Raw genomic sequence first — 27036 nt, 5'->3', positions numbered from 1 at the left:
CCTCGGTGTTTTCGGGCGTCCCGCGGCTTTGCAGCTGACACCAGGAGGCTCCCTCCAGCACGTTCTTAAAGTCTCTGCCGAGCGCTGCCCCCAAGACAGCAACTGCTCTCACTGCCCACGGCCTCAAGTGCCTCAGTGTTTTCAGGCGTTTCAGGCGTCCCCTGGCTTTGCAGCTGAATATTACAATTCTGAAACAGGTCCCAAAGAGGGTAAGAGAAAGCAGAAGAGAGTATTATTTTCTTACAAGTGTTTTAATCAAAAAGAACATAATTTTTCGATGGCTAGTACCAGAAGGACTTTCTCTTACCTGGCAAGCAATGAAAATTAAGATAGAGAGCATGGACGAGGCAAGAGCTTTTTTCGCACAAAGTGGATTAGAAACACAGAAACATAGAAGTGAGGGCAGAAAAAGACCTCATGATCCATCTAGTCTGTCCTTATACTATTTTCTGTATTTTATCTTAGGATGTATATATGTTTATCCCAGGCATGTTTAAATTCAGTTACTGTGGATTTATCAACCATGTCTGCTGGAAGTTTGTTCCAAGGATCTACTACTCTTTCATTAAAATAATATTTTCTCATGTTGCTTTTGATCTTTCCCCCAACTAACTTCAGATTGTGTCCCTAATCAAGTGCATTGTTTTACATTTGGAAAAATTAAACTGCAGTTTCCATTGCTTTCACCATTTATCTAGTAAAGCTAAATCATTTACCATATTACAGACACCTCCAGGAATATCAACCCTATTGCACACGTTAGAGTCATCGGCAAATAGGCAAACCTTCCCTGCCAAACCTTCCCCTATGTCACTCACAAACATATTAAAAAGAATAGGACACAGAACAGACCCTTGTGACACACCGCTTGTAACCTGTCTCTGCTCAGAATACTTGTCATTAACAATAACTCTCTGATGTCTACGCTTCAGCCAGCTGCAAATCCACTGAACTATCCAGGGATTAAGTTCAATCTTCACTAATTTATCTATCAGCTCTTTATGTGGAAACGTATCAAAGGCTTTGCTGAAGTCCAGATAGACAATATCCATGGCACCACCTTCATCCAACACCTATGTGACATAGTCAAAGAAATCAATGAGATTAGTCTGACATGATTTGCCTTCAGTAAAGCCATGCTGATTTGGGTCCAATAAGTTATTGGTTTTTAGGTGCTGATTTATCCTCTTTTTGAGTAGAGTCTCCGTCATTTTAACTATAACTGATGTCAAGCTAACTGGCCTGTAGTTACCAGCTTCTTCTCTACTGCCCTTCTTGTGGATAGGCACAACACTGGCCATTCTCCAATCCTCAGGAACATCTCCTGTTAACAGGGATTGGTTAAACAAATCAGTCAGGGGGGTAGCAATGACAGATCTGAGTTCTTTAAGAACTCTGGGGTGGATGCCATCTGGACCCATTGCCTTATTTATCTTTAATCGTTCAAGTTCTTCTAAGACATCGGCTTCTAAGATCACTGGAGCTGAATCCGTACAGCTGGAAGCAATGCTATATCCCTCTATAGTATTATATTGTAAGGTGTCTTTTGAGAAAACTGAACAGAAGTAGCTATTGAAATGGTCAGTGATCTCCTTATTCCCATCAATGCATGTATTATTCCCGTTACTAAGCTTGGTGATGCTGCAGTTTTTCTTCTTCCTATCACTAATATATCTGAAGAAGATTTTATCCCCCTTCTTTACAGATTTGGCAATTTCTTCCTCTTTTGAGGCTTTATATTATCTTCCTCTTTTGAGGCTTTATATTATCTGTTTCACCCCCTTCTGTCTCATTTTATACACCTCTCTATCAGCTATACTTCCAGACTCTTTATACCTCTTATAGGCAGCCTTTTTTTCATTGACTATAGCCCTTACATCATTGCTAAACCATAGCGGTTTCTTCTTCCTTTTACCTTTAGTTATTTGCCTTACATACAGTCCGGTGGCTTTTAAGATGGCCTTTTTTAATACAGTCCACTGGGTGCTCGCTCCTGCCATTTTATCCCTCCCCTTAAATTCATTATTTAAATATTCCCCCGTTGCATTGAAATTTGTTTTTCTGAAATCCAATACTTTGGTTGCAGTATAGGATTGCTCACAATCAGTTTTTACATCAAGCCACAAACATAGATGGTCACTGCAACCTAATTTTCCCCCCACCTTTATTTATTTATTTATTTATTTATTTATTCAATTTTTATGCCGCCCTTCTCCTTAGACTCAGGGCGGCTTACAACATGTTAGCAACAGCACTTTTTAACAGAGCCAGCGTATTGCCCCCACAATCCGGGTCCTCATTTTACCCACCTTGGAAGGATGGAAGGCTGAGTCAACCTTGAGCCGGTGATGAGATTTGAACCGCTGACCTTCAGATCTACAGTCAGCTTCAGTGGCCTGCAGTACAGCACTCTACCTGCTGCGCCACTCCGACTCAGAAACCCAATTCCCATTGGTAAAAACTAAATCTAGAATATTCTCCCCTCTAGTTGGTGTCTTAACCAGCTAGAGCTGCTCCTGTAAAGGTCTCTACTATATTCTTTTTTTTAAAAAATATATTTTTTATTGGTTTGCACATTTAAAAATAACATAAAACAAACATAAAACAGTGCACAGTGCATGTGCCCATCACCTGACTGACAAATCCACCACCACCACCACCAATTGCAGGGGGGTTCAAATATTTTCTAGTTTATATTCTTTTATTTCCTTAGCTCTACTTTGCATTTGTTTACTATTAAAAGAGTGATTGGAATTTATTTTTCACATTTTCATCACAAATTCTACTCAACATATAATCTTTCACCTTATTCCATCGTACCATCAGCTTCTCCAATTTATTTTCATCAAAATTGTTTAATCTTATTTCCATAATTTCAAAATGAATGTGATCCACCATGTACCAGTACCAATTCTGTAATGTCCATTTTATAGACTCTTTCCAACGCAATACCACTATAGCTTGAGCACTTTCTAATGCTGCAGTTTTTATTTCTTTGAAGTCTCTTAATTCGCAATGTTTAACTAATATTGCTTTTTCTTTTGTAATTATCCACTTAATATTTAACATTTTATTTATTTCATTCTGCACTTCCTTTCAAAATTTCTGAACTTCAACGCACTCCCAGAACATATGCATAAAGATTCCTTTCTTTTGGCAACCATGCCAACAATTACCTTTCCCTTTCCTCTGGAAGTGTGAAAGTTGTGCTGGTGTATAATACCATTTATGTAAAATTTTCCTTCTCATCTCTCTAACTCTTGTATTCTTAGTTTTATATATATATTCTACTATTTCTTTCATTTCTCTTTCATCAATTTGTAAATCATTTTGCCAGCATCTTGTCAAGCTTTTTATTACTCCCTCTTCCACTTGTGATAATATTCTGTATATATTACTTGCCTGTGCCTTTGTATCATTAATCTTTTCTTTTAATCTTTTCTCTAAGCAATTTTCTTCTCTCAAAAAGTCTTCTTTATTCTCACTTTTATTTCAATATTTACATATTGCATTAATCTGCAGCCATTTCTGTTGACCCAACCACCATTCCACCCAAGTTCTATTTACTCTTCCGTCCTTCTCATATAATTGTTCTATTCTCATTATCCCTTTACAATTGCATTCTTTTATAATTCTACTTAGGTTAACATCATTATTTGTATTCTCATTATCCCTTTACAATTGCATTCTTTTATAATTCTACTTAGGTTAACATCATTATTTGTATTCAATACATGTAACGTTGATAATTTTGAGTTTCTAATTCCCAGTTTTCCCTGCCATTTTAACCATATTTCTAAAACTGATTTCAGAGGATCGGTTAAATTATTAATTTCTATTTTACTCCATTTTTAAAATAATAACTCCTTATTATTTATATTATTGATTTCCTTTTCCAATTTCACCCACTTCCCCCCCCCCCAATAACTGTAGTTCCATTAATCTTTCTATTTGAAATGCTTCCGTATATAACTCTAAGCTCAGGCTCCCCCACCCACCCTCTTTCTCATTGGCAAACAGCCATCTTTTCCTTATTCTAGGTCTTTTATTTCCTTCAATCCAAACATTTAATTTACTATCCCATTCCCTCAATTTTGCACCTGGAAAGGTACCTGGGAAGACTTAAAATAAATACATCATTTTTTTGAATAATCATCATTTTAAGAGCTCTAATCTTTGCCATTCTTCTCAACCTTTTTTTCTTCCAGTTTTTTATCTGCTTTTGGATTCTCTTCCATATTGAATTATAATTAACCATTGCAATTTTATTAGGATTTTTAATAACCAAACTCCTAAATATTTCATTTTTTTACATCCTAATTTCAATCCTGAAACTTTTTGTATCTCAATTTGCTCTTTAGGACCTGTATTTAAACACATTATCTCTTATTTCTCTATATTAACTGAAAGACCTGATTGATCTTTAAATTCCTGAAGTAAAACCATTATTCTTTTCATCATTTCAATTGGGGTTTCAGTCAATACTATAGCATCATCTGCAAAAAAGATTTAATTTTAATTCAAGTTTTCCTATTTGGTAACCTCGCCACTCCTTATCGTTTCTAATTTTATTTGCTAAGATCTCAATTGCCAATGCAAATAGCATTGTGGATAGTGGGCAGCCCTGCTTGGTTCCATTTTGGATTTTAACCTTCTCTGTTCTATTTCCGTTTACCCTTATATAAGCGGTATTATCCTTATAAATTGCTCCTATAATTTGACAAAAATTATCTGCCATATTTAAATCCTTACACAACTGAAACAAATAATTATGGTTAACTTTATCAAAAGCTTTATACACGTCTAACTTTAAAATACTTAATTTCCTTTTGGTAGTGGTATCATGGTGTAACACATTAACAACATTTCTAATTGGTTCATAAATCTTTCTTCCTTTAACAAATCCATATTGATCTTCTCCAATTATTTTTGGTAGAATATTCTCTATCCTATTTGCCAATATTTTCATAAATATTTTATAATCCTGGTTAAGTAAACTGATGGGACGATAGGAACCTGGATCCATTAGATCACGATCCGGCTTTGGGATAGTTATGATCTCCGAGGTCTTCTATGACTGTGAAATATCAAAGGTTTGGAAAACATTATTAAACAATTCCTTCAAATGCGGTAGCAATTCATTCATATAAGTCTTATAGTATTCACCAGTAAAACCATCCGGGCCTGGAGCATTAGCAGGTTTTAGCCCTTTAATAACTCTAGATATTTCATCATTTGTTATTTTTGCGTTTAATATTTGTCCATCTTCTACCGTTAATTTCTCCTTAAATTCTATAGTTTGCATTATAACTTGTTCTTTTTAATATAAGTTTTCATTAAAGTCTTTCATTATTTTTTAGAGTTCAATATTACTACGTTTTATTACGCCATCCTTATCTTTTAAAGCAGGGATACAAGATTTCTTTCTTTTTTTCAAATAATGAACCATTTGTTTCATTGATTTGTTTCCCCATCCCATAATTCTGTTTTACAACCATTTTCATTTTATTCCATTGCTGCTCCTTGAGAAATTCCAATTTCTTTTTCTTAATTTGTAATAATTTATTCCATTCTCTATTTCTTGTGGTTCTCAGACTCTCTTGGATTAAATCTCTTTCTTTAGTTATTTTTTCTCTTTCTGCTTCCCATCTTTTTTTAATATAAGTTTCAGTATTAATGCAATTGCCGCTCATAAAAGCCTTGTTTCCCAAATTATTGTTTACTTAATTTCTCCTGTATCGTTTATATTAAAAAATTCACAATTTTTTTTTGCAATTTGAGTCTATCTTTTTCATTAACCGAAACAACAGGATTATATCTCCAGATCCTTTGTTGTCTGTTTAAATCCATTTCCATCACTGCTAATAATGGAGCATGATCTGATAACCAGATACTTTTAACTTCAGCTCTCTTGAGATGTATATTCCCCGTTTTATTCATTAATATATAATCAGTACAACTAAATTTATTATGTCTTGCTGAATAAAACGTATCCCTATTTGCCACATTTGCGTGGAGGTCCAACATATTAATTTTATTTAAGTATAACTTTTTCTTTTCCCCCTTTCCTGCTGTTAATTCCAAATTAAAATCTCCTGCAAGGAACACTATGCCTTCTGCAAAGTTGTCTAACTTACATTTTACATTTATTATGAATTGCTTTGTATTTTCATTTGGAGCATAAATTACTGCTAAGGTTATCACCTTATTATTTATTTTCCCCTTAATGAATAACATTCTACCATCTTTATCACTTTTAATATGGGATAACTCAAAGGGAACTCTTTGATTAATAAGTATTGCAACTCCTCTGCTTTTTGTATTCCCCCAAGATTCATAAATCCATTTCCAATCACTATTATTAACTAATTTATCTGATCTTTTCCTTCCTTTGTGAGTTTCTGATAAAAACAAAAAATCAACTCTACTATCCCTGGCCAACTTCATAATTCTATAACGGTTTTTTTTGCGATGCCATTCCATTCACGTTTAGTGACATTAAAATCCTTTCACCCATTATACATACTATTAAGTGTGTTTCCCCCTCTTGCAAAACAGAGCCTAGTGGGAAAATCTTTGTTAATTATCTTAAACCCCCTCCCTAGTGCTCCTTCCCCTGCACCCCCCCAAGAGGGAGTCAACAAAAACAATCCATTGATTCGAAGAGGCACCCATGGATTTGCTAATCCACTAAAGAGGCTCCCAACATTTCCCCTTTAAGAACAGTAAAGAAATCCCCCTCCTTCCCTCTTTATCCCGTTAATTAGAAGAGAATACACAAAGAAGCAAATCAATTGAGAACAATAATACCACTTTAACAATTCAGTTCTTATTTCTTCTTTTGACGAGTGGTTCTGGGTTCTTCTTTCTTCTCTTTCTCCTGGAGTAATGCCAACTCCTTTTGTAAAGCCGCAATCTTTTCATCTTTTTCTCGGTCTATGATGCGGATTGGTTCAGCTGTAAACAAGTCCCGAATCAAATCTTCAATTTCTCTCCCCTCTTCCGCTGCGACTATCTCCTTTGCTGGCGATGCCTGCTGGTTTAAATCCAAATCGATCCCCAGTTGCTGAAGCATTTTCTTCCCCTCCTCCAAAGATCTTGCTTGAAAGACTTTTGAATCTTTAAAAACCATTATTGTCACTGGGTATTTCCAGGTAAAGCGAACTCCACTTTGGAATAGAAGATTCGCGGTAGGTCTCAATTGATTTCTTGCCTGCAATGTCTAAGCCGATAGATCCTTTAAAACGCGTATCGGAGTACTGTACCTTTATAATGTAGATTTGAAGTTTGCTTCAATTCTCTGTAGATCTCAGCAGCCCTCCTGTCCGAGATGAATCTCACAATGATATCTCTTTGGTTGCCTGGATTCCGAGGGTCAAAAACCCAATAAGCTCTTTCAAATTCATTTAAATCAACTTTGATCTTATTTTCCTGAAGCCACTGATGGATTGCTTGAATAAGTCTTTTGCTTTCAGCAAAGTCTTGTTTAAATCCTCCTAAACGTAAGTTAGGGCTTCTTTGTCTGTCTTCCAGATTGTTTATACGTAGCTCATGATGGCTTTTTCCCTCCTCCAATTTCACAATCCTCCCGTCCTGCGATTTAGACTGGTCTTTTAACTCCTTAACTCCCACACTCACTGCAGCTATAGCCATTTGCATCTCTTTAAGCTGTTGTCCCATATTTACAAATGCAGTTAGAAGTGAATCCATTTCCCCCCCAAATCAGGAGTAGTCGCCATTTTCTCTTTGTTCTTTTTTTTTTACTCACAGTTTAAAACGATAATTTGCTTCTCTTTTGAGATGATTCAAACACGTTTTCCAAAACTCAGTTTGATTCTCTTCCTCTCAATCCACTTTTCACCAAGTCTGAGAGGGTTATCAGGGGTTAATATTTACTTTTCTAATTCACATTTAGGAGCCTCCCATAGAAGCGTGTATCTCAGTCAACGCATGCGCAAATCCCATATCGGTCTCTACTATATTCTTAATTTTGCATGTAAGGGGACTGGGGATATTCCAGTCAACATCAGGCATGTTGAAATCACCCATAACCACAATATCTCCCTTTACTGCCATTTGGGTAATTTCATCCACCATCTTGTTGTCATATTCCTCGGATTGCCCTGGAGGCCTATAGATCACCCCAATTCTAATGACAGAACCTTCTTTATTTTGCATGCAAACCCAGAGAGTCTCCAGATCTTTACATGTATTTTGAATTAGTGTTGTTTTTAGACTTTCCTTAACATAAATGGCTACTCCACCTCCCCTTCTCTCTATTCTATCCTTCCTATACAGTGTATATCCTGCTATGGATATCTCCCATTCTTTAGAATCCTTAAACCATGTCTCAATTATGGCAACCAGATCCAAATTATCTCTAGATATTATGGCCATTAATTCACAGAGCTTGTTGCTCAAGCTTCGAGCATTTGTGCACATTACCCGAAGAACGTTATTTTCATTATTAGTTTGCCCCTTATCATCAACAACTACATCTATTTTATTTTCAGCTCCCTTTTCATAAGCTTCAAGAAACTGATTTATCCTCATTGGTCGGGGACAGAAATCATCCACATCAGTTACATCTCTGTCCCCTTTACCTAGTTTAAATGCCTGTCCAAAAAAGTTCTGAATTTCTCACTGAGCACCTGGGTATGATGGATGCAAACCATCCCTCTTAAACAACTCCCTATTAGACCATCTACTGTACTGACATCATGACTTACATAGCCAAAATCTTCAGCTTTACACCACTGCCTTAACCACACATTAAATTCTCTGATACAAGTTGTTTTATCCTCCTGGCCACAAACCGGTAACACCTCTGAGAAAGTCACTGAATCAGTTATTTTACCCAGCTCCACACTTAGACATTGAAAATATCTTTTTTACTATATTAACATTTCTCTGGGACAAATCATTTGTGCCAAGATGCACCACCACATCAACGTTATTACCTTTACTCAGAGCCTTGACAATGTTTGTAATTCGCCTCCTGTCCCTGCTGGCAGTGGCCCCTGGGAGGCACCTCATCACCTTCACCACATCCTTACTCTGTCCCAAATCAACACCTCTAACAGTGGAGTCACCCACAAGAAAATGTGTCCTCTTTTTATTTCTACTAACTGCACTTGATGGTTTGGTGACACTATGCACCTCACTTACAACAACTTCTCCTTTGAACATCCCCATATTCTCCGCTTGAGGGGTCTGGCTAATATCTACAACATCCTTACTATTTAAATCTGCAAGAACATTATAGGAATTCGATACAGAGAGGCCAAAATTGCTTTGTTTTTGCTCGACTGCACGTAATTTTCCTGAACTGACAGTTGTCCACACAGCCCTCCTCCTCGTGGGGTGCTGTGGAAGTGGAGGCTGCACACATGGCTACATTACAGCACGTGGCTGGGACAATCTTTCCACTTCTGACTGCAAGCTACAAACTAAGGATCTACAATCTAGAGATCTCGCCATATAAACTAGATGTCCTTATGCAAAGAGGGCAGCACCCCAAGTTCCAAAAGGTACTAAGGAACACAACAGCCAAACAAGTGTTACATTGCACCAAGCCAGTCATCTTAACAATGTATTGAAATACAAGTACTTAGCAAGAAAATCAACACCCCCTATTGCTACCAAACTTTGCTGATTTTGGTTTGAACTCAAACTTCCAATAAAATTGTCCCTTACAGCTTGAACTCAAACTGCCAATAAAATTGTCCCTTACAGCCAGTAATATCTGCCCAAGCTCTATGAATTCAAAAAATAGAAAATGTCTTTTAAAAAGCACTACCTTTCTCTCCTCCTTCTCTGTGATCTGAAAGATTGAACGAAACCGACCAACTACAGATAGCACTTAAAGATAAAGAAGAAGAAAAGAGGGCCACCAGCAAAGAGAGGGGAGAAATGCAAGATGTTAAAAAGAAGCAACCACAAATACAACAAGAATTGGTGTTAGACAGTAGATTGCGTGAACCAAAAGAAACCAAAAAATACTATAAATAGAAATGTCACATGACATTTTATTATATCAATATACGCACCAAATGATAACCAAAAACAATTTTATAAAGAATTACATGATAAAATAATTGAGCTATCAATAGAAAATATGATAATAATAGGTGATTTCAATGCAATTTCAGATAGTCAAATGGATTATACAGGGAAGAAGAAAGAAAAGGAAAAAAAGGTAATTTTACCCACAACATTTTGGAAAATGAGTACAGAATTATTATTAAAAGACATATGGCGTGAATGCCACCCACAAAATAAACAATACACTTTCTATTCTAATCCTCATAAAATTTGGACTAGGATTGATATGGCCTGGGCGTCAGCACATATGATGGAAAAGATCAGAGACATCAAAATAGAAACTAACAGCTGGGCAGACCACAACCCTTTAGTCATATATTGGAAAGGTAAGAGAAAAGTAAATAATTGGTCTATGAATGGAAAGATATTACGTGACCCTGAATACAAAGAATGGATAGGGAAAGAATTGGAGGCTTTCTTTAAAATAAATAAAAACAATGATACTACCCCACAAAATCTTTGGGACACAACAAAGGCATATATACGTGGGCTAACAATGTCCTTTATGGCAAAAAAGAATAAAGAGAAGAAGTTACAATACCAAGGGTTAGAAGATGAATTTAAAAAATTAGAATTAGAAATGCAAAAAAACGAATATAATGATAAAGTTAAAAATCAGAGAGATGTATTAAAACACAAAATAAGGTTGATAGAACAAGAATCAATGGTGGAACAAATAAAAAGAGCAAAACAAGAATATTTTGAACATGCAAATAAACCAGAAAGATGGCTGGCATATAAACTCAGGAAAGAAAGAGAAAATAAAATTATTTAAAAAATTAATAGATAGTAAAGGTGTAATAAGACACAGAATAGATGAAAAGAAGGAAATAGTATTAGAATTTTATAGGAAATTATATGAAAAAGAAGAAATAAAAGAAGACTTAATTTTTAATTATTTAAGTTCTATAGATCTTAACGGAAAATCAACAACAAAAATTACACAAACCCTTCATAGAAATAGAATTACAGCAATCCATCAAAAATCAGAAAAACAACAAAGCCACTGGTCCAGATGCAATACCAACAGAATTTTATAAGTTAGATATGGAAATACTTTCCTCAAATATGTTAGAGATATTTAACCAAATAATAGCAGATGGTAAATTACCTAAAACATGGACAAAAACTTTAATAACATTAATACATAAAGTGGGAACTGAGAAGGAAAAAATTGAAAATTATAGACCGATTTCACTATTAAACATAGATTACAAAATATTTATATCAATATTTGCTAACAGGTTTAAAAACATTATATGCCGCCCCGAGTTTTCGGAGAGGGGCGGCATATAAATCCAATAAATGAAATGAAATTATAAATGGAATAATACATGAAGATCAGAATGGATTTCTACCAGGTAGACAAATTAAAAATAATCTAAGAACAATAATAAATACCTTAGAATATTATGAACAACACCCTGAAATACAAGTGTCACTTATATTCTTAGATGCCAAAAAAGCATTTGACAATGTAGATTGGACCTTTATGAAAATATAATTAAATAGGATGAACGTGGGAACTAAATTTTTTAATATAATTGATGCCATTTATTCTAATCAATCTGCAGAATTATAATAAATAAAGAGCAATCAGGAAAATTAGAAATACAAAGAGGAGTGAGACAAGGTTGCCCAATATCACCATTACTATTTATTTTAATATTAGAGGTATTACTAATAAAAATAAGAGCAGAAAAGGAAATAAAAGGGTTGAAGATCAAAAAAGAAACATATAAAGCTCAAGCCTTCGCTGATGATGTAGTTTTTACAATAGAGGATCCCTTAACATCAATTTTAAAGTTAATTGATTTAATAGAAGAATATGGGAAAGTTGCAGGTTTGAAAATTAACAAGGAAAAGACACAAATACTCACAAAAAATATGACAGAGTTACAGACAAAATATCTTGAAAATTTAACAAATATGAAAATAACAAAAAAGGTCAAATACCTGGGTATATGGATTACCTCTAAAGCTATATCTTTAAAAAGTGTTAATTATACAAAATTGTTAGGACAAATCAAAAAGGACTTGGAAATATGGAACAATTTACAGTTATCTTTAGTTGGAAGAATTTCCACAATTAAAATGAATATCCTCCCTAAAGTATTATTTTTATTTCAAGTTATCCCAATCAACCCTGGACCAATTTTTTTTAAAGAATTAAATAAAATTACAAAAAAAATTATATGGCAGGGAAAGAAAACAAGAATAAAACAAATTTCATTAGAAGACCGTAAAGAGAGGGGAGGACTTGGCCTCCCTAATTGGAAGATATATTACCAAGCGACGGCCTTAACGTGGATAAAATAATTATTAACTCTTGAGAATCGAAGACTACTTAATCTAGAGGGTCATGACTTAATGCTAGGCTGGCATGCTTTTGTATGGTATGAAAAGTTTAAAACTCACTCATACTTTAAAAGTAACATTATCAGGAAAGCAGTAATAGAAGTTTGGAATGACATAAGGAAAAATCATTTTTTAGTAATGCCAGAATGGATTTCACCGATAGAAGTTATTTCACACCCAAATTTGTTAAAAGATGGTAGAATATGAAAATATAGAGATCTATTGTATAATCAACTAAAATTAAAAACCAAACAAGAACTGCAGGAGATAGGCGTCGACATAGACTGGTGGCAGTATGCCCAGATTAATTCTAGATACCAAAAAGATGTCAGAACTTTTATTTTCAAAAAAGATAATAACATACTTGGGAAAAAGATAATAACATACTTGGGAAATTATTAATTCAATATCAAGGGAAATTAATAGGGAAGTTATATAAATATTTAATAAACTATAAAATGATAGGTTGGATATTGAAAGATAATATGATTAGCTGGTGTAAAGAAATTTTGGAAAAGAAATACATTTAGAAACATGGGAAAAGGTATGGATATATAATTGGAAAATAACTAAATCAATTTCCTTTAAAGAAAATCAAATTAAGATGTTTTACAGATGGCACCTTCCACCATACAGAATTTCAAAGATGTTCCCAAATACTTCTCCAATTTGCTGGAAATGTAAAAAAGAAATTGGTACATACTTCCATGCATGGTGGACCTGCTCCAAAGCTAAGATCTATTGGAATAAGGTAGGAAAAATGGTTAAAGGAAATAACGAACAAGGAGATTAAAAAGACTCCAGAATTTTTCCTACTAGGTATTATTAGCAATACCAAATATAAAAAAGAAATATATTATTTAATAATTCACATATTAGTAGCGGCAAGAATTACATTTGAACAAAAATGGAAAGAAAAGGAAATTCCAAAAGACGAAGATGTTTTTAAGAAAATCATGGAATGTGCAGAATTAGATATGATGATGAGACGGTTAAATAATCAAATGGAAACAGAATTTTATAAAACTTGGGAGAAAGTGTATAATTGGTGGAATGTTAAAAAAGATTATTAAACTTTAGAAAATTTAATTTTTTTTAATTGAATAGATTACATTGAAATTTTATGGATAAGTTTTTAACATTATAAATTGTTTTCAATTATTTTAATCATAATGAAAATTTTGAAGTAGACGTTATAGTATAGTAGTGTATTAAGAAATTTTAAGTATAAACTTTTTGTTTAATTAATTGATTCTAATTAATTGAGTTTACGGAGAGGGGCGGCATACAAATCTAATTAATAATAATAATAATAATAATAATAATAATAATAATAATAATAATAATAATATTTTAACTATATTGTTAAAATGGAAATATAAAAGTAGATGTTATATTATAGTAGTACATTAAGAAATTTTATGGGAAAGTTTTCAGTATATTCGAATTGATTCCAATTATTTAAATTACAATTTTAAAATGGAAATACCGAAGTAGATGTTATATTATAATAGCATATCATGAATTATCTTTCAGTATTGATCTAAATCATAATTAGATTTTTTTTTCTGTATTAGTAAGGCTTCTATGCTTAGCGGAGCAATGGCAACTCCTTTAAATGTTAAATGTTGTTTGTTTTGTTTGTCTTAAAGAAAAACCAATAAAAAAAATATTAAAAAAAGGAAAAAAAAGAAGGCGGAACCAATTATGAGGTTCTGCTCCAGACGCCTGATGGACCCAGAGGGCTTTCAGAAGGCACTTGGGGTTTTACTGGACTTGCTTGTACACAGTTTGGCAGAGTCCCTTGCTGCGACCTGAAATATGGCAGCAGCGGGGGCTCTTAACCGGATTGTGCCTTTGCAATCTCTGTATGGCAGTAGATCCTGGAGATCTCCTTGGTTTACTGAGGACCTTCAGGGGATGAAACTCCAGAAGAGACATCTAGAGAAGCATTGGAAGAAAAGTAAATCTGAATTGAGAAGAAGCAAAAAAATCTTGAACACCCGGTTCTTATCTAGAAAAGTTCGTAAGTAGAGGCGTTCTTAGGTAGAGGTCCCACTGTACCAGTATAGTGCCTTCCAGATATATTGGAACTGTAACTCTGAATGTTGGCCCTGATAGGTACATTCAGGAAGCTAGCCTACATCTCTGAATAACGTGTAAATGTGCTTTGGGTTCAATGACTGCTTTTTTCAGCTGGAAACCAATCTTACCTCTGACTTTGACCAAAAATTTGCAAGTTCCCTTATTCCCAGCTCTGTCATACACAGTATACTGGATTTTGTGATCTCCTTCTGAAAAATATGATGCTGGTGGAAGTCCTTTCAAGACAACACTAACAATGAAATAAAGTAATGTTATATTTTAAAAAAGACAATGACTCATTCTTTCAGTATATATTTTAGAGAATATTGACTAAATTGTTAATATTATACTTATCTGGAACTTCTGAGAATCTGATACTTTTAAACCCCATCTACTGATATGCAACAACAATAATATTAGAGCATCACTGGTAGCCTCACACTGCACTGAACAAGGACATATTCAATTTTGCAACTACTATGACAAAACATCCAGGGAAGTGAAACAGTTCTCATCAGTCAACAGGAGGACTGATTTACCATCAGTCTATCAAGTATTTAAAAGGCGAGGGCTAAGCAGTACAAGCAAGTAATAGCTAATGTCATAAAAGCCATCCACTAACACACCTCAATCAACATCTTTAAAAGTCTATTACAACAGGCTCTATGAATACCACACACAGAACAGTACACACTCTACTAGAGAGAGATTCTCTGAAGATGGGCTCCAGCACAAGTCCGAAAGCTTGGAGACAAAACCTCTGGTCCTGATGGCTGACCTAGATTGGATGTTGCAACACTATATATGGATATATAATAAGCACTAGCTATATAAAAGTTGATTTTGCATCTTGTTACTCCTCAATTGCTTGACTGCAAAATTATTTGGATTGCATGTTTGAAAGAAAGACTGGGAACTAAAATGCTATAAATGTCTCAATTCATACTAGTGTCAAACCATAAGCCCAGGGTTTGCCATGCCTGGGGGTGGGGTAGGTGCCTGGAGACTATGACAGCAGTAGAAGCTTGCAGCAGCAAAGGCAGAGCCAAGCCAAAACAGTGAGAAGCTGCAGCAGCAAAGTCAAAACCCAGCTGACACTGAAAGCCAGATAATCGTGGCCAGCAGTGATTCAACTGACAATCAGCTGTTCCAGAGCATGGAGCAGCACACAGAGAGAAGAGCCGGGGGGCTGTGGCTGTTTTGCCAATGAGCAGATGTTGAGCAGGCATCGGCTGAGCGGGTCTAGCCAACCTGTTGGATGGAGAGGGCATGGCTGATTGCTTTGGTAGCATGGCGCAGCACAGTTCTGAACTTTAAAAGACCCTGAAAGGCAGACACTCCCAGTATTGACTATACATCTAATTTTGATCTAGAGCCATTGTGTGCCAGAGTCCAGCTTATGAAATCCAGGAAGCCTCAACACACATGTATTAACGATTTAGGTCTGGAGAGATAATGAGCGTTCAGAGTGTCTGCCTTCCAGCATCTTTTAAAGTTCAGAATTGTGCCACACCCTGTTGCAGCAATCAACATCCAGATCTTGAACAGGCCTTTATAGTTCACATGGACACCAGCATTATCTTTCTACAGATGAATGAACACAGCAGCTTACAGCTCTACATGTATAAAACACAGCTGCTCAACACCTACTTTGCATCAGTGTTCACACAAAATGGGACCACCTACCAACCAACCTGCAAGTCTGCAACAAATAGCCCCGGAACCGAACTCAACATAGACAAAAACACAATAAGGGACTACTTGTGGGAGCTCAACATGTACAAATCACCAGGGCCAGACAGACTTCACCCCAGAGTCCTAAAAGAACTGGCAGACACCATTGCGGAACCACTTCTCCTCAACTGTCAAAAATCCTGGACCACTGGAGACCTTCCGGAAGACTGGAAATGAGCTGACATAGTCCCCATTCATAAAAAAGGTAAAAAGACTGACCCAGGCAACTACAGACCAATCAGTCTGACTTCTATACCTGGAAAAATACTGGAGAAAATAATTAAAAAACAACTTTGCCACTACCTAGAAACAAACAACATTATATCCAACAGCCAGCACAGGTTTGTCAGAAACAAATCATGCCAAACCAACCTCATATCATTTTTCAACACCATAACCAAATCAGTGGACCAACACAACGCAGTAGACCTCATATACTTGGACTTCAGCAAAGCTTTTGATAAAGTTGACCACAACCTCCTAATCCACAAATTAGAAAAAAAGGAGGCAGGTTACAACACATGCAGATGGATAAACAGTTGGCTGTCCAACCGCATGCAACGAGTTGTCCTCAATAGTTCCAAATCCACATGGAAGAAAGTAGGCAGTGGGGTACCACAGGGTTCTGTCCTGGGCGCTGTACTCTTCAATATTTTCATCAATGACCTGGACGAGGGAGTAGAAGGGGAACTAATCAAATTTGCAGATGACACCAAGCTGGCAGGGGTAGCCAACACCCTAGAGGACAAGCTAAAAATACAGAAAGATCGAGACAGATTAACACTATGGGCGTTGATGTTCAACGTTGACAAGAGCAAAGCCTTTCACCTTGGTAAAAAAAAACCTGGACACACATACAGCCTGGGAGAAACCACGCTTAGCAGTAGTGACTGCGAAAGAGATCTTGGAGTCTTGGTGGATAATCAACTAAACTTGAGCCAGCAATGTGCAGCAGCGGCCAAAAAAGCCAACTCTATCCTAAGCTGCATCAACAGGGGGATACACTCCAAGATCAGGGAAGTATTAATACCACTCTACTACGTCCTGGTCAGACCACATCTGGAGCACTGCATCCAGTTCTGGTTACCACACTTCAAAACAGACATTAAAACGCTGGAGAAGGTGCAGAAAAGAGCAACCAAAATGATTAGGGGACTTGAAACCAAGACTTACGAAGAGAGATTGCATGAACTGGGCATGGATAGCCTAGAGAAAAGGAGGGCCAGAGGGCACATGATAGCTGTATACAGGTCTGTGAGGGGTTGCCACAGAGAGGAGGGGGCCACTCTATCCTCCAGAGCACCAGAGGGCCGTACAAGGAACAACGGCTGGAAGCTGACTAAGGAGAGATTTAACCTAGAAGTAAGGAAGAACTTCCTGATGTTCAGAGCAATCAACCAGTGGAACAATCTGCCTGGGGAGGTTGTGAACTCCCCAACTCTGGACACTTTCAAGAGGAGATTGGACTGCCACTTGGCTGGGGTGCTTTAGGATTCCTGCTCAGGCAGGGGGTTGGACTCGATGACCTACATGGTCCCTTTCAACTCTAACAATCAATCAATCAATCAATCAATCAATCAATCAACAAACAAACAAACAAACAAACAAACAAATAAATATCCTGTAAACTTATGGGGACTGAACGGAGATGGGCCATTTGGGAAAAGGAGGCTTTTGCAGTCCGGTGTATCTCATGATCTAGTGTCACCTCCTGGAGGGGAGTAAAGTTCCGTTAGAGGTTTGGACAGACCATAAAAACCCCAAGTCACTCTACAACCCATGGAGATTGTCACCCAAGGATTGGTGTAGTATTTCCAATGCTTCCAGTTTGCTTTGAAATACATTCCCATGGGAAGAAACTTCCTGGCAGATGCTCTATCAAGGATGCCTCAATATAACAACTACTGGGCGAAGGTGGTGCATGTTCTCATTCTCCTCTCTCCACAACAAGCCATGTGGGTTTTGGCCTGACGGCCTGCCATGAGCACAGATGAGTTAACCTGTCAGTTATGGGATGGATTGCTGATTGACTTCTGGTTCCTAGAGCACCAGCAATTGCTCACCCAACGGGATGAGTTGGCATAGAAAAGCAGTAAATTAAGGGGCCAAGTACTATGTAAATGCTATGGCATGAAACAGGTGGGACACTTTGGGTTTCTCAAACCCCTGCATTTAGCCAAGAAGACAGTTCTGGTGGCCCTGGATGCAAAATAAAATAGAGGACTATGTCAAAGGCTGTCCCATCTGTGCAAACATGGGGGAGCCTCCTGGCCTCTAACAGTCTGTGGCCAACCTGACCTGGCCATGGGAGATAGCCATGGACTTCATCATGGAGCTTCCAAAGAGCAATGGCCAAATTGTAATATGGACAGAATCAATTTGTTATCAAAACATGAATATTTTGTACTATGCCCTGGGTTGCCATCGGCACAAAAATTGGCTAAACTGTTCCTAACACATATCTATTGCCATGGCATGCCATGGAGGATAATCTCAGACAGAGGGTACAATTCACAGGCAAGTTCTGGCAAGACTTCATCAGAATGATAGATTCATCCCAGGGTTTAAGCTCGGCATTTTGAGTACTAATGGGGTGGTAGAGATGACCAATGGGGTGGTAGAGATGACCAATGTCATAGTGCTGTGATGGCACCCCATGCAGATCCCTCCGAACAGGTCTCCCTACATAGCCTCCCTGCTTAACTACCCCAGTGTTTGCCCACCCAAAAGGAGCCCACCCTCCAATCTCTTCTGAGCACCTGCTCTTTCCTGCATGACCAAGCTGGGGGGGGGGGTTAAGCCCTTCCCCTCTACTTGCATGCTGTTACTGGCTCTGCACCCCACCCCCCACCCCAAGATGCCACTACCCGGGGTCACTGACCGCTACCTGGGTGCAGAGGAGGGTGAAGAGCCAGTAATAAACAGCATGCAAGTAGAGGGGAAGAACAGATGCTTGGAAGAGCTTGGAGGGTGGGCTCCTTTTTGGTGGGTGATCAATGTTGGGTCGCATAATTCAACATGGAGAACTATTTGGAAGGACCTGAATGCGTCGAGTGCGGCCTAATTCAGCTGCATTTTTTTCCCTTTTCATACCAGCTCCAAGCAAGAGGTGCAGGTGATCACGCTGAAGTTTGTGCATCACTTGCTTGGAGCTTGTCTGGAAAAGAAAAGTCCCTTGAGGGGAGGGAGGGAAACCCTAGCCTGTTGTTCCTTCCACCCCCACCCCTTCGTGCCTGGAGGCAGTTTCACAACTGCTGCTTTCCTGGTGGCTGTGGTAAGTGGTACGAGGTGCATTGGCTGAGAATGCTCCCTTAAAAGAAGTCTAAGGCACAAACATTTGCTGGCGCAAGCAGTCATGCTGGATGTTGCCCAGAGTGTGAGGTTGGCAAGAAGATGAGGAGCAGCAGCAGTGGTAGACAGTTAGTGCTCTCAAAGTTTAATGCAGGAGGCTTTCCAAGCCCAAAATCGGTTGGGGAGGGGCATGTCATGTGCGGGTGGCACATGTGTGGGAAAGTGCATGTCCAGGGGTAGTCATGTGCATATGTGCAGGGGGGAGTCATGCACACATGCGCAGGGGCAGAGCATTGCATTGTGGGTACCGGCACATGTGTGTGATATTGCAGACACGCACATACACTTTTGCCATGCAATCAAAAAAGGTTTTGCAATAACTGCCATAATGGGAAGATATCTCAGAAGCTATGTCACCTATCAGCAAACCAATTGAGCAGTATGGGTTTTACTCTCTTCAAAATGGTGCATGGATAGACTTTGTTCTCATATCTAAATACCCCTGGGAATCCCCTTTCTGTGTTGACCCAAAGAAGTGAATAGAAACCTTCCAGGGGATTTGGGGGTTTGGGGAGCTATGAAAATGGCCTTAAGAAATGCAGCATAAACCCACAATGTACAAGCTGACAGGAAATGGGGTCTGCAGAAGCCATTCCAGGTGGGGGAGACGATGTACCTGTTGATAAAATACCTGAAATTGAAGGTCCCCTGTTGAAAATTGGATCGAAATTGGATCCATATCCAGGATAATTAACCCTGTGACAGTAAGGCTAAAACTACCTCAACTGTTAGGTATAGTCCATCCCATTTTCCATAGTAGTCTATTGAAACCAATAGGAGAGGCCTTCATCCAGGCATGAATAGCACCAGTACCCAGCCTCTGGAGGTGTGGGGGGGAAGACTCATTACAAGATGAACCAGATGTTGGATTCCCAGTTACATAGGGGCTGGTTGCAATACCTGGTCCAATGGAAGGGCTATCCCATCACAGAAGCCTCCTGTGATAACCCGGGGTGTGACACAAAAGCAACACAGCCAGCTAACAGGTTTAACTCCCCTTTATTGTTCCAGATTTGCTCCCAAATGTCCCTATATTTACTATAAGTCCTTCAGCAAAGCTCTCATATGCACCTTCAACAGCCTCTGGCTGTGAGTAGTCCAGTAAGCAAGGTTAACAAAACAATAACCAGGGCCAGCGGTACAGTAAGCAAGGTTAGAAAAATAGTAACCAGGACCAGAAGTCCAGTAAGCAAGGTTTGCAAAGCAGTAATCAAGGCAAGAAGTCCAGTTAACAAGGTTAGCAAAACAGCAAAACACAGAACCAGAAGTTCAGTGAAGCAAGGAAGCTGCCTGTCAAACCCCAAGCCTGAAATTTGCCATGCATGAGGTAGGGCAGTGGGTGCTTGGAGGCTACAACAGTGATGGGAGCTTGCAGCAGGAACAGCAGGCTGAGCCAACACAGCGAGAGTCTGCAGTGGCGGAGTCAAAACCCAGCTGATATTGAAAGCCAGCTAATCACAGCAGGCAGTGATTCAACTGAGGATCAGCTGTTCCAAAGCACAATCAGATGTTTTGCCGATAAGCAGCTGTTAAGCAGGCATTGGCTGAGTGGTCTGGCCAACTTGTCACAGGGGTGGGGAGGGCTGTGGCAGCAGGACACGTTGCGGTTCTGAACTTTAAAAGACCCTGGAAGGCAGATGCTCCCAGTGTTGACTATACATCTAATTTTGATTTGGAAGTCATTGTATGCCAGAGTCCAACTTATTAAATCCAAGAAGCCTCAATATATGTGGCATATTACTGGTTTAGGTCCAGAACTCGGACCACTGGGAACTAGCTTGTAGAGCATTTTGTACTAAATTAAAAGCATATAAACTGTTTCTTGTACAGCTTTTATGTTTATGTACTGTCACTTTATTGTTTAATTTACTATTTTACTTTTTACATGTTTACTCACTCTGTCAAAATGCCATCAGCAGTATCTCGGCCCTCTGGAGTATCCCAGAATACCCTGGATGTTAATTTATTGGGTTCTGCTATTTTCTCCTTCACACTTGGACACTGAATTCTTGGAGGTTCCTTATCTATACATAAAAACACAGACAAACATAATGATTTGTTGTAAGCTAGTGTTTACTGAAGCACAGAACATTTTTATACAATAATAATAACATTAAGCCACAAACTGCTACTGGGACAGTTAAAATTAAACTGTTGAATATTAAAATGATACCAATAAAATGTTACCTAAAATACTAGAAAACTATTTGTAACAACACTTGTGCAAAGAAATAAAAATGTTTTAGGCAAAGTGATTTCTTGCCTACTCTTTAATTTTAGTTACCTGTGCTTTTCAAAATTATTTTAATTTTGTTAAAAAAAAGTGCTTTTTCTATTCAAAGTTGTTCTATTTTAAACAGTCTTCATTTTTTTATGTTACAACTGGCACCCCTACTTTTAAAAAATATTTTTTTATATTTATCATTCCTGTGTATTTCAAGGAAGCTTGGTTTTTTTGTAGATAATCATTACTAGTAAGCCTGTAAAAACTAAACTAAATTGGTTAAATTTACACCAAATTTAAAAAATCTGGTCTTGATTTTGAAGAAAGTGGAATTAAGTGGAAAGTGGCAGAGGACTAGGAGACTAAAGCTTTAAAATTCCATCTGTAGACTTTTAAATATTTTGCTTGCATTTGGCTATCTAATTGAAATTATATTAAACTTTATACTGGATATCAAGTTTTGTGGAAAGGCACTGTGTTCCCAGTAAAGTATATATAACCTGAAGCCCTATAGCTTCATGTACTTAGAATATTTGTACAAATCAAACTAGCTTATACATTACTTATGTCAAAAATGTAATGCAATCTATTGTAATCTATTAGGCTTAATGAATACTACTATTCTTAAAAAACAAACAAAACCGGCATTTTAATAGTATTTGCATCCTGTTTAAGGTAAATAAATCAATCATCACTCATCAGTAAATTGAAGATCGTGATTCTGCATGCAACAACAAATGTTGTTAACACTGGTTATGTAATTGTTTTGCTGTTAAAAATTGATAGGGCAACCTTTTATAACATCCTTTAATAATATTATAATAAATGCCCAAGGAACAGGCAATTGCTGTAAATAATGCAATTCCTAATAAGAATGAACTTAAATTAATAAAAAATGAAATATTCCAGTTTCTGGAATTTTCAGTACTTCAGCTATATAATTCTAAGGATCCTTTCACTAAGACTTCATATTTTTTAAAAATAAATTTCAGTTACATTAACAGGACAATCCTGCTTTATTATAGGAATTGTATCTAAAGACTCTCTTGGATCTATAAATTCTTCTTGCCTGACCAGAATGTTCTATTCAGTTTAACATTGAAACAGTTATTAAACACAATCCAAATTCGCAAAAGACATGAATGTATGGTTTTATCTATAAAGAAGCCACATGTAGCTATGCTAGTTTGCTAATTACTTTCCAGTAATACCAAACCCATTGCAAAATTGTTGAAATCATATATGCTTGATGTCAACAGGAGTCTCAGAAATAACACCTGATGATTGCTTTATCTAACTTTAAAAAAAAATTCTGACCTTCCTTCTAAAGAACTTACTATCGCTTATGTGATTCTGTGCCAACCTCTATCCATTTTGATATGAAATTATGAATCTTATGAAAGCTAGGTTTAGAAATCAGGATTTGCCTGACTTCATTAAGTTTCAAGGCTGAACACTGATTTGAACATATATTAAGCAACTATCTATCTATCTATCTATCTATCTATCTATCTATCTATCTATCTATCTATCTTTCTATCTATCCCTATTCCTCGGACTCAGGGTGATTATAACTATACTACACTGTTATTTTCTCTCTTTTTAATTGCTCCAATTTAATAGCCTATTAAATATTCAGAAAGCTCTGTTGGAAACCAAATTTAGGATGCAATGAATGCTGAGAAATATGACTGCTTTCTCATAAATGAGAACACAATGCAGGGATGATAATGGCTGGGTTGAATGCTGCTTCTCTATGCTGCAGTGCTTTCCCAATGGGACTTACAGGACTCTTTTTTCAGCAAGAAACTAAGATTGGAAGCAGACACAAGAGAATTGATCTTGGATGATCCGAAACAGTCACAAGTACCACCACTTGAATTTGGAGAAAGCAATAAGTCAATTATTGGTGACTGTGAAAATGAAAATAATCATCCTGACTGCTGAACATTGCAAAAGTCTGCAATGTAATGTTGTATCATCATGATTTTCAACTTACCAACACAAGAAGCTGATCTTCCGCTCCACCCTTTATTATCCATACATGCTACTACTCTATCTCCTTTTAACTGATATCCTGGTGAGCAATAATACTCACACCTGGAATTAAAGTATGCACCATCGACACACTTGAATCCTCCATTACGTGGCATAGAAAGTGTTGGGCATCGTTTTTCTGTAAGAGAAAATCAACATTAATCACTGAAGACATAATTATTACTTCATATTGTTGTAGGAAGAGGAATACAGTTCCGACGGGGTAGCAAGGAGTAGGGTGGAAGCTGCAGCTCCGCCGGACTACGGCAGAACATCGACAATATAGAGGTGTATCAATTCGTGACGGCAATTTTGTTCTAGGTGTTGAGGGAGGTGAAGTGTCCCTGCCTCTGAAGATCCCCGATTCGGCAGTGTCCATGGTGATTAGAGCTGTACTGGTCGCGGACATGCCTGGAGTCGGATCAGCTGAGACGCGGAAGAATGGCAGCCGCCATTTGGCATTGAGTCATGCTGCCGGATGAGCGAGAGGGCAAGAGACCGTGAATGAGAGAGCCAGCTGAGCCAGCCGAGAAAACTGAGAAAATCAGCCAAGACGAGCTAACTTCGAGGCATTTCCTGAGGAACGAGTTCAGAATGTGCGGGCCAGAGGGCAAAAGATGAAAGATGAGAGTGCAGGCCAGAAAGCGAGGGGCGAGAAGGGCAAGAGAAGATCAATGCCTGAGACTGCTCTGCCCTACCGGACAGACCCTGGACGCCGAGGAGCTGTATGGTGGGAGCACCTGGCGCCGGAGGGTCTGTCAGATGGAGAAACTAGACTGACCGCTGGAGTAAAGGAAGAGGCCAATGAGAGGAAAAAGGAGGCCGAGGAAAATAGCGAAGAGGCCAGTGCACTCTACTGAGGCCACATGGAGTTGGTATGGAGACTGTATGGTGTTGCTGAGGGGCTGGAGAATTGGAGATGATGCCTATTAACAACAGAGACACAGGAAGGCGGCCAGAGCGATCAACAAGAATCAGGGGGTGCCGTAAAAGTGGAGGAGCAAATACAGCTGACCCAGAGAGAAAGACCTAAGAGTGTAAGAGTGCTGGCCAGTGGCAGTGGCCGGCACCAAAGAGCCTGAGGGACAGAGTCATTATGCCCAGGACTCAGAGACTCCCCCCTGAACATTTAATTTTCCTAGAACTTATCTTTTTTTAGAAATGGTGTCTTTTATTGCTGACTTGATTGACTAATGAATTTGAACTTCTTAACATCTTAACATTTTAATAACATTTAATAATTAATATGTTTATTACTACTAAATTAGACATCACTCTAGAGTAATTTGGCATTTTTTGCATTATTAATGGGTTTGTATTTATGGATGTTTTAGTAATTAATGTTTTAGCTAATTTATCGGGGAGGGTTTTTTAATGATGGATTTGTGGGATGGGTGAGAAAGTACAGTAATACCTCATGATATGAACTTAATTGGTGCAAGGAGGAGGTTCGTAAGACGAAAAGTTCGTAAGACGAAACATTGTTTCCCATAGGAAACAATGTAAAGTCAATTAATCCGTGCAACCAAAAAAACCCCCCACAAAAAAACGGCGTTCGGCGACTGCTGGGAAGCCGCACGGCTGTTTTAAAAGGTGACAGCCGGCCTGGGGGGCTTCCCAGCAACCTCCCGAACCCCGAACCCGGAAGTTCGGCAAAAGTTCATGGTTCAGGAGGTTGCTGGGAAGCCCCCCAAGGCCGGCTGTCACCTTTTAAAACAGCCGCGCGGCTTCCCAGCTGTCTCCCGAAGCCGAACGCCAAACCCGAACTTCCGCGTTCGGCAACAGCTGGGAAGCCGCGCGGCTGTTTTAAAAGGTGACAGCCGGCCTGGGGGGCTTCCCAGCAACCTCCCGAACCCCGAACCCGGAAGTTCGGCAAAAGTTCAGGGGGGTGCTGGGAAGCCCCCCAGCGCGGCTGTCACCTTTTAAAACAGCCTCGCGGCTTTCCAGCTGTCTCCTGAAGCCAAACGCCAAACCCGAACTTCCGCGTTCGGGCTTTCGGAGACAGCTGGGAAGCCGCGCGGCTGTTTTAAAAGGTGACAGCCGGCCTGGGAGGCTTCCCAGCAACCTCCCGAACCCCGAACCCGGAAGTTCGGCAAAAGTTCGGGGTTCGGGGGGGTGCTGGGAAGCCCTCCAGCGCGGCTGTCACCTTTTAAAACAGCCGCGCGGCTTCCCAGCTGTCTCCGAACGCCGAACGCCAAACCCGAACTTCCGCATTCGGCGTTCAGAGACAGCTGGGAAGCCGCGCGGCTGTTTTAAAAGGTGACAGCCGCACTGGGGGGCTTCCCAGCAACCTCCCGAACCGAACCCGGGGTTCAGAAAAATTTTGCCTCTTCTTACGAACTTTTTTCGAGTTACGAACCAGCGTTCGGGAGGCTTTTGAGAAGCCCCGCCACCCAGCTGTCACCTTTTAAAACAGCCGCACGGCTTCCCAGCAGTCTCCGAACACTGGTTCGTAACTCGAAAAAAGTTCGTAAGAAGAGGCAAAATTTTTCTGAACCCCGGGTTCGTATCACGAGTTGTTCGTAAGACGAGGGGTTCGTATCTTGAGGTACCACTGTATGTATGGAATGAAAGATTGGGGTGGGTGGGATGTTATGTATGAGGTAAATGGAAATAGTATGAATGAGAATAGTTCACCTGGTGATGGAGAGGCAGGATGGATGAAGGTATCTATCTCTGGGATGGTGGAGGGCCAGAATATTTCAGTCCTGGAGAGAGGCAGATATGGCGGATGTTGCGGGGCAAGCCGTTCTGGGGAAAGAAAATAATCCCTTGTTCCAGCCCCATGAGTTCAATTCGGAGTACTGATGACGAGTGTAATTCAGGCCTTGGGCTCAAGCTGCTGCTACTCAATGCCAAGTCGGTGGTAAATAAAGCTCTCCTCATCTGGGATTTGACCCTGGATGAGGAGGACAACCTGGTATGTGTGACTGAAACCTGGCTGGGCCCGGGGGAGGAGTTCCTCTCTCCGAAATTTGCCCAGCCGGGTTTCAGGTTTGGTATCAGATGCGACCCCAGGGAAGGCAGGGGAGGAGTGGCTATCATAGCCAAGTAGACTATTTGCCTACATGGACTCATTGCTCCTGAGATTGCAGGTTGTGAGTTCTTCCTGGTGAAGTTGGACTTAGGGATTCAGGTGGGCT

The 27036-nt window shown here is 38.8% G+C and overlaps 1 protein-coding gene across 2 annotated transcripts in view; it reads right to left on the bottom strand.

The window, feature by feature from the left end:
* SRPX (sushi repeat containing protein X-linked) overlaps window positions 1-27036 on the bottom strand; it is a 127546-nt gene that overhangs the window by 20668 nt on the left and 79842 nt on the right. For both annotated transcript variants that reach the window (XM_070750587.1, XM_070750588.1), the window contains 3 exons: window positions 23856-24032; window positions 21530-21656; window positions 14676-14797 (listed from right to left, as the gene is read on the bottom strand). In XM_070750587.1, coding sequence (XP_070606688.1) covers window positions 14676-14797; window positions 21530-21656; window positions 23856-24032 — 426 coding nt within the window. The remainder of the gene's footprint in view (window positions 1-14675; window positions 14798-21529; window positions 21657-23855; window positions 24033-27036) is intronic.

The sequence above is a fragment of the Erythrolamprus reginae genome, chromosome 4 (genome assembly GCF_031021105.1).
Source record: "Erythrolamprus reginae isolate rEryReg1 chromosome 4, rEryReg1.hap1, whole genome shotgun sequence".
NCBI lineage: Eukaryota > Metazoa > Chordata > Lepidosauria > Squamata > Dipsadidae > Erythrolamprus > Erythrolamprus reginae.
This window is presented reverse-complemented; position numbering and strand designations above follow the sequence as displayed.